A 9,098-nucleotide genomic window follows, 5' to 3' on the forward strand; every position below is an offset into this window, starting at 1 on the left:
TTTATGACTCAAATTCTACAAGTAGTGGCCTAAGGAAATGTGTATACCCGAGCTGTCAGATATGATCGCTGCTAGAACATGTGGCTATTTAAATTAAAATTCAATAAAATTCAAAACTCAGATTCTTATTTGCACTAGCTACATTTAAAAGCCACATGTGGCTAGCGGCTACAGTGTTAGAAGAGAGATAGGACATTTTACGACAGTTCTATTCAACAGCAGTCCTCTCTGTTGACAGCATAGGCTGACGCAGTTACCCAGGAGTCATGTGAAAGGGAGGAAAAGTTCAGAAAACTGTTCCAAATTAGCATTTCCTTGCTCAATGCTTCCAAATACTTCTGTATTTACACATACACATGCATGCACGCATGTGAACGGCTGAGTCCTGGTCAACATAAACCATCATATGTTTAGCTCTTCCATAACCACTGCTTTACTACTGGTGAAACAAACCTTGAATCTGTTACTTGAGGAAGACAGTGATTTGATGAATAACTTAAAATAATTCTTACTGTTGCAACAACAGGTTTTTCATTGAGGAGCATACACTTTTGAATGCATGGTACTTTATTTAAACGCACATATTTACAATGACGACAAAGGGAAGCTCTGTAGAATTGAGCACAGTGGCTGCATGCATGGGAAGGACAGGTAGACTCTAGTTTTATGGGAGGAAATATGGGCTGAAAAATAGGAAAAGACCGGAGAGCAAGTGTCATTTCCCATCACCACATAGAAGGGTCTTCCAGCCTGTCAAACAGAAGAAGCAAAGCATGTGAGAGAAGTGTCCCAGCTTCCTGGGAAGCTTGCGAGAGTGAGTCATTCCGTTATGAACTGAAAGATGATCGGAAACTGTTGAAAAGGCTCCTGTTGACATTCTGAATAGAAGGCCAGGCAGAATATCAGGGCATAACGTGCAAAGCCCCAGCTGAGTAGCTTTCACTCACTAACGGGAGCCTCATGCAGATCTCAGAGGGACGATTTAAAAGGCTCTGTACGTATCCAAGAAGCCAAAGAACTCTGTAATATTTCTGAAGATCGAAACTACCGGAATCACATGACACTGTAACAAGAAACTTATTGTTGCTCCACTCTAAATATGCTTCCTTTGCTTTCCTGCGAGGCTTTTCATGGAGTAAGATGCTGTGTGTTGGACTATAAAGAAGCCTTGTAATAAAATAGCACTCACAGGCAACTTCGAGGCTGTCCAGTTTTGTCTCCTTCTAACTACACATGATCGCGGCTGTCAATCAGGGTGCAATGAACTTTATTTCATGCACTAACCGCGCAACTTCAGGCCACAAATCAAAGAACAGCAGAAAGGCTGTAGGTGGGGCTGGGCAGTTCCTTTTCTTATCCTAAGTAGAGACAGCTTACCCTAAACTTACTGTAGCAGCATCAGAAGCATGTCCATAAAACACGAAAAAGTATTTATTGGTTAGTATATAAAAACAGCCCCTATGAATTTTCCATCTGCTTCTCTTGCCTTTGCTGTTTAAATCTGGCCAGTACCTCTAGGGACAAGACCACTGGAGTTTTATGCCAGTCCAAATGGTCGTGTCCCTCAGAGAAAACAAAACCTGACAACCCTGGCATTGCACCTTCACCCTGGCTGGCCATTTCACAAGAGAACAGAGGCAGGGCGGGAAGGAAGGCGGTGGCTCAGTGGGTCACCCGCTCTGTTCTCTAGGGAGAACCCCAATGAAGAGTGACACTCAGGTCACACTCACTGAGCAAGTGTTCTAGTGACCTCTTCTGGGGAACTTGGTTCTTGCCATTTTCAAGCTCTGGTTTTAAGGCAGACAAGCTACCACAGACATGGATAAAACATATGCTCTATAATCTTATTGGGGGTAGAGGCTGGAGGCAGTGACAGATGAGCCAGTTATGGAAAAGGAGGTGGACCAGGCTTCTTTTCAGCAGCACTCCTTGTCTGGGAAGCACTGGAGGATTCCAGCCCAATGTTTGACACCCAGATATTGGAGACAGTGCACACTCCAAGAAAGCCCCAAGTCTATGGACAAGCCCCTAAGAATAATATATTGCTCAACACTCATTCACTGAATGCAATAAATTACTATGTGACATCAACTGAACTAAAATATGTCAAAAAGTAAATAGGAGCACTCCATGATTTACCTACAGTTTCATGTAAAACCAGAAGATCAGAGTAAGGTTTATGAGGAACGTTTCTTAGGGTATCTAGACACTCCACATAGTACATAAAAATTAAAAATTATCCCAGCCAAAGAGGGATGGTTGGTCATTTGAATGTTGAGATGGGGACTCGTTCTATGCTCCCCCAATTCTAACCCAGTCAGAAATTCTCTCTAGAGTAATTTCTGGGGTAAGTCATTCATATTTAAAGTTGTCAAAGAAGCACCAAATAAACTTGGGTAGAAAGTATTACCTCCCAGAAGTTTAGAGATTTGCAAATGAGTACATGAAAAGAAAGGTCCTCCCTTCCCTGTTCCCCATCCCCATTTCTGCTCAGATCCTACCTGGTCTGGAAAACCCTCTTCCAATGCCTCCTCCCCAGGCAGCCCTCTCTGATTTCCTGCCCCGGGGCACCTTCAGATCTGCAACAATGTCCCCACACAAGCCTTTTCATACCTAGTTCTGGGAACATTTTCTGTGCTTTCTCTCATCAAGAGGTCTGAAATCAGTGTCTCAGGGCTAGATCGTTTCCCATATCTAAAAAGAAAAAAAGGAAAAGTCCTTTAAAGCAAGCTTGGAATATTCATTAACACCTTTTGAGAAAAAGAAGTCTCCCATTTGGGTTAAATCTAAAAGTTATTTTCAGTTGATCATCTGCTAACAAGTAATGTACAAAGCATACATTATCAGAAACATCATAAATATGATTTCAAATTACACATATATAAATTTTGTTTAAATACTTAAATGACTTAGATTATTTAAACCCAGCCAAAATTCCTAATTCTTGCCTTTTTGTACCACAAAGAATACATATGTAGGTATACATATATAACAAGGTGACGGGAAATAAAAATACATCAAATTATGATTTTAAATGTTTCCATACTTAGTGAATTGGCTATAGTCCTGATGATCTACAGCAGTGTAAATCTTAACAAAGAGACCAGATGATATTTCAGAAAGATCCCTAAGGGGGGGAAAAAAAAGAAACAGCAGACTGACGTTCTAGACCCACCTGTGTCTTTCAATCAGTTTCCTTATGTGTAAAAACAAAATCATAACTCATGCTTAAATCAAAGTCTTTGTGAAAATCCAATGTGAGTCACAATGCTTTGGAAGTGACAAAGTTATACACAAATGCAAGTTATTGCTGTTGAAATCCACCCCTTCTTACAGAGACAGCAGCAGAACTTGGGTCCTATATTTTCCATATTTATTTGGGGCACCACAAGCTAAAAGCCTTCTCTCATGCTATGATTTTAATATGCCCTGTAAATGTAAAGGAATCCTACTGACCAATAGACATGTTCTTGGTCTTTCTTCTCCTGTAGCAGGATACGAATAGGACAATGTACGCTTTCCCGCCAGGATGGCGTATGTTACTCGCTCCAGGCAAGTAAGCACACCAACCCCTCCCTGCCTCTCTTTCTTGCTCTCTCACTGCTAAAGAGTCTAACACATCTCTATCCAGTACCAAGTTGTAATTTTTGAAGAGGCTATTTCCCCCTTTCTCAGAAAAGGCATTGGACACCAGCCACTGCTTTGTTCACAAACAAAAAATTAAACTGGCCTGGATTGACTAGCTAATAGGCAAACAGAGGGAAAAAACTGTCCGAGCGTATACTCCAACTGCCTATCAAGTGCAATTAAATCTACATTTTTTGGAAAGATTTCCTATGGTTGCTCCTTTGCTGGGACTCAAGGGTAACTAACACAAAGCAAACTCCTCTGCCCCCATCCTTTGTAAGGTTTCCTCAAAGATTTTCTGGAGTTGTGATAGCGGGCTATAGGCGGATAGTTATTTATTCTGTCCACCGGTTGATTTTACTCATCTTGAAACTCTTATGCAACCTTAACTCATGTATGTTCATCATGCTCCAGTGAATGCAAGAACTGGCCAATATTTTCTCCAATTTACCAGTAAGGAACCTAAGTCTATAATAGGATTTGTACAGCTGTGAAGCAGCACCCAGGACAGCACTCTCCCCTGTTCTTCCTTCTCTAATCCTGAATTATCCTTTTTCTCTACAATGCCCTAACTTTCAAAGATGGTGTCTCTAGGGATAAAATTCCCAAATCTGGCTGCACATTAGGATCACCGGGAGAGCTTTTAAAACCGTAGAACGTCCAAGCCCCACTCCCATCCCCAGGTTCTGATTTAGCTGGTCAGGGGTGCAGCCGAGCTTCAGTATCTCTTTTAAATTCCCCATGTGATTCCAATGTGTGACCAGGATGGAGAAACACTAATCTAGGGCTGGGTTTCTCAACCTTAGCACTATGACCATTTTGGGCTGGATAAGTCTCAGGTGTAGGGAGCTGTTCTAGGCATAGTAGGATGTTTAGTAGCATCCCTGGCCTCTACCCACTAGACGCCAGTAACACCCACCCCCTGTTGTGACAACAAAAAGGTCTCCAGACATTGCCAAATGTCCTGGGGAGCAAAAAGTCAGCCCCAGTTGAGATGTAGGGGACTGTATAAGCAACATATGGCAGATCCATGTTCTAGAATAAATGATGCTGCTTTCAGAAGCAGTGAAGCAGGGTATCCCGCTTAAAAACAGGGACTGAGTAGAAAGAGTGAGGAAAAGAGAATCTTTACACCAAATTAAAACATATATTCACAAATGAGACTGTAACTTTCAAAATGACCAACATATGCATATGAGTGGGGGGGGGGTGTAGTGGGAAGGAACTGACATACAGGATGGAGATTGACTTGCAGGTTCTCAACCTCTGATGGTTTCTAAGGAGGAATTTGTATGACAATGAGACAGAAAACTGCTTCAGAACCAACTCATTCTTGCTAAACCTGAATCTCTTCCCATGAAACTCAAGTCCCTTTCCCTAATTTTTTCCTCATCAAAGATACCGGAGCTCACACTCACTGCTGAAGGTGGTGACAACATCCAAAGGAAATGATTAGGAGGGCTCCAATTACATCACCCCTAAAAATGTTTCATGAAATGTTCTTGGTTTCATGGTCTGTAAAATGGAGATCGTTATCCTCACCTCAAAGCTTTGAGGTAAAGACTGAACAAAACAATGCCTAGAAAAACACTTTGAAATGAATGCTAAAGCTTTAAACTGTGCAACGATAAAACTCGAGAGCAAAAATAAGTTCTACGGTGCATTAGAGCTGACCAACTAAATGACTAACAGGTTTTCACAGAAAAGAGAACAATATCTTTTTTAGTTCTTTTGTCTGGTCTGTGTGATAGCATAAGCAAGAATTGGAAGCAGTTAACTTTCTGAGAAGTCTATTAGGATATAAAACATTGTTGCTTTCCACTAATTAAAATGATCAGGCTTCAGAGATCATAAAACAATACTATTTAATTCAGGTACTTTCATGTATTTCTGATTCTATGTAAATTGGGACTTAAAACAAACTTTCCACCATGAAACAGCTTTTTGATGAAACAGAAAAAAAGGGAAACTCTATTTAAGAAATTAGAAATTCTCTCCACTTTGGATCTTTTCCAACTATCCCCTGACTTGCACAAGTAAAAATATGATTAAAAAAACACTTTACAAAACATGTTAAATAACATTCTGTTAAGGGACTCATCGTTTTTAGCTTATTAAGGTCATTTGCTCTCAGGGATTAAAACAAGATTGAATGATTTACAATTATGATGAGCCAGATTTGGAAGCAAACTGAAAATCCTACGTTATTTTGTTAAATTGTTTAGATTTTATTTTCTCTTAATATTTGAGATTGAGAGTGAAAAACGTGGCATTTCATTTTAGCTTCCAGGGGGGTTCAGAATGAAGTTTACGATTTCCTAAATTCCATGTAATCCCTGATTCATCCTAGAGTGAGTGGACCAGTGTGAATTCCAACTTAATAAAGCACCAAGCAGGCAGTCTTTTCAGGCTCACCTGCTACAAAATGAGAAAAAAGTCTCTGCATTTTAGTGTTTTCTACTAAATATCTATTTATTTGGACCAGAATTTTCAAGTAGGGTCTGAACTGTCACTCGGTTGGCTCTGGGCGGGCTGGGAAATCGGGCACTGTCTCTGGCAGCCCAGCTGTTTCCTCCTTTGGTTTCTGATGTTTTTTCTCGCACGCCCTTCTCTCCTTTATCCCTGGCGCACCCCTGACCCCTTTCTCAGGATACTTGCCCATCCAGGTTTCCAAACAGTCCCCCAGCTGCTCTGGGGACAAAAAAGACAAGGGGGGTGTGGGAGGAGACGGCCAGCCTAAGGACCCTGAATCCGGGGGTTCAGGATTTTGTGACTGTAGTTGCAGAGGGAAAGTACTCAGTGCCCTGCTCCAACATCTACTGAGAGCTGAGTAAGTGCCTGGTACTGTCCTGCCCTGGGATATAATGAAGAAAAAGAAAGGGTCCCTGCCCGGCTCTAAGATTCCCAGGGACCTCCGGGGGCGCAGGCAGGGCGGTCCCGGAGTGGGTCCCGCGGAGCCCACCCACCTCTGCCTGGTGATGAGATTGATGTAGTGTCGCAGCGCCGAGTAGTATCTGGCCATGTCCTCCGCAGGAGCGTCCTCTCCGGGGTTGTCGGGCTTGGAGGGGTACGCCTCGGACAGCGCGCCCAGGCACACGAGCAGGGACAGAGCAAGGGTCAGTCCACAGAGCCCCAGTCGCTTGCTCCCCAGCATCTGCGGGCAACGAAGGCACAGCGAAGGGGGTTTGGGGGTTCAGAGGACACACGCCCCGTACCTCCCTCCATTGCCTCCTGCGCCCACCCCCTGCGACCACCCACAAGCCAACTCCGCACTCGACCCGGGCTGCGGAGCGAAGCGGAGCGTGGCGAGCACCACCCCCGCGACTTAGGGCACGGTCTGCGCTGGCCCACGGAAAACTCCGCGCAACTTCGGCCCAAGTCGCAGGGCAGAAGAGTCACGCCGCAAGAGACACAGAGTAGGGGGACCCTGCGCCAGTTCAGACACTTTAAAAACAGAATTAGAAGTTCCTCCCGCTGGGATAAGAAATTAGCACTTTCCAACCCTCTTCCTCAGATCCCTGTGAGAGCAGAAAAGTTTCTTCCGGATACTTTGGTCTGTCCGGCTACAGGAGCTCAACAGCGTTGACCGAGATTACCTCGGAATGGCAATCTGGGGGAGAGGGGAGAGAACTGCCCCCGGGCCAGTCAGTCTCAGGTCAGAGCTCTGACCTGGGAGATGGAAGGGCGCAGGACATCCAAGCTCCGGGGATTCCTCATTCAGAGGCGCCACCTGAGAAACCTCCGTACTGCGGAGACCTCGGAGCAGTCTGCCAGCCCTGGGCTGGGGGGTCGTGTTCTCCCTCCATATGCTCCCAAAAGAGAACCCAGCGGACCGCCCAGCTGGCATGGGGGGGGGGAAGGGTGAGGGGCGGGTGTATAATCAGAGGGGACCAAAAGGGACAGGTGGAATTTAGTCTCCAAGGGTGGCTGGCCTGCATCGGGGCAGAGGGAAGACCAAAAGGGTTGGGGAGCATGGCACGACCCCCCCCCCAGCGCCCCATGCTGCACGGAGGGTGAGGCGGCTCCAACCCTCCTTCGCTCCTGTCTAGCTGAGTGGGTAATGGCACTCACGGTGGCGGGCTGGCCGGCGGGTGTGGCTGGGCGTCGAGTACTCTGCTGTCCTGCGCGCCTCTCCGAGGATGAGAGCCAGCAGATGGGGTGTCGAGAGTGGGTCTCACCAGGGCTTTTATGGTGCTCCTTCGCAGCGGCAGGAGGGGCCTTGGGCAATCACGCTCGGGTGACTCCCACCCACCACTTCCCGCCCCGCGAGTGGTAGGGGGCGGGGAAAGGGGGGACGGGGCTGGAACTGCAGCCGCTGGAGTGTCAGCAGCGGGAGCCACCCACAGCCCAACTCTCCCGCCCCAGGCCCTACCCCGCGAAGGCGGGGGCAGGCACCCCGCGAGCGAGGCAGCGCGTTCGAGGGTGCTGGACAGCGCCAAAGCCAAGTCTCTGTCCGCAGGCGCCAGAATCCCACTTCCCTTCAAGCCCCCATCTAATGTCGGCCAGAGACAGGCGCCCACATCATCTTTGTCGCCTGTAACCCGGACCACCAATTCGTTTGGCGCCAGGGCAGGGGGTACCAGAATTTTCTACTTAGTGGAGCATTCCTTGGACCCTAGCGGCAACAGCGCCTGGCACAACTCCTGTACGCGTTCCGGGGACAACTTGGGGTACAGATTTTCCTGGGCTTAAAGCAAGTCGGAGACGCCTGCCCCAAGTCCCCAGCGAGAGGGTCCTAAATGTCCTCCTGCCTCCCAGGTACTAAGAATGGGAGTCTGTGGCTTGGGCCCCTCTCCCCAGCTTGTTTTGCGGGAATATCAACCCCCTTCAAGAACTCGCCCAAACGCCAGGAGCCTGGCTCTGTCAGGACCTGAAAGAGTGTGGCAACTGAAAACTCCCCAGAGGCGGGACATAGTAAACCCATTTCCTGGGTTTGCTGGGAAAGAGCCACGTTTCAAGGGTTGAGACAGTCCTTAAAGCTCAAACGAAAAATTTTGGTCCAAAGCGACAGGTAGTGAAATGAACAGCAATATGTCTTTTATCCGCTTGCCCTTGGCTAGTCTCAGATACATTCAATTAATGTTAATTGAAAATGTGGGTTCTAGCCGAAATAAATCAGATTAAATAAAAGATCACCATTAACTCGCACATGGGGTTAAATGAGTATGAAAGATACAGGAACTATTTTTACAGGTTCAGGGTTTTATGTGGTGGACTACGCCTTAAAGTTCACTGAATGCTCCTAGAAGTCTGAATCTTTCTACATAAAATGGCACGTTAATAAACTAAGGCATTAAGTTACATATTATTTTAATGCTGAAATGACAAGTGATTCTGTTAAACTGACACTTTGTTTCTGTGCTGTTTTGATAGAATTGACTTAAATATCAATTAGTGCACAGCAAACAATTCTGTGTCTGGTGTGTGTGTGTGTGTGTGTGTGTGTGTGTGTGTGTGTGTGTGTGTGTGTG

General features: G+C 45.9%; 1 protein-coding gene across 1 annotated transcript; it reads right to left on the reverse strand.

The window, feature by feature from the left end:
- Positions 1-546: 546 nt before the first annotated feature.
- NPY (neuropeptide Y) lies at positions 547-7,840 on the reverse strand. The gene is made up of 4 exons (XM_019651991.1): positions 7,699-7,840; positions 6,594-6,781; positions 2,614-2,694; positions 547-750 (listed from the first exon to the last, which is right to left on the reverse strand). Exons 2-4 carry the CDS (start codon positions 6,779-6,781, stop codon positions 726-728), a joined length of 294 nt encoding a protein of 97 aa, XP_019507536.1. The 5' UTR covers positions 7,699-7,840; the 3' UTR covers positions 547-725.
- Positions 7,841-9,098: the final 1,258 nt, after the last annotated feature.

The sequence above is a fragment of the Hipposideros armiger genome, unplaced genomic scaffold, assembly GCF_001890085.2.
Source record: "Hipposideros armiger isolate ML-2016 unplaced genomic scaffold, ASM189008v1 scaffold_171, whole genome shotgun sequence".
NCBI lineage: Eukaryota > Metazoa > Chordata > Mammalia > Chiroptera > Hipposideridae > Hipposideros > Hipposideros armiger.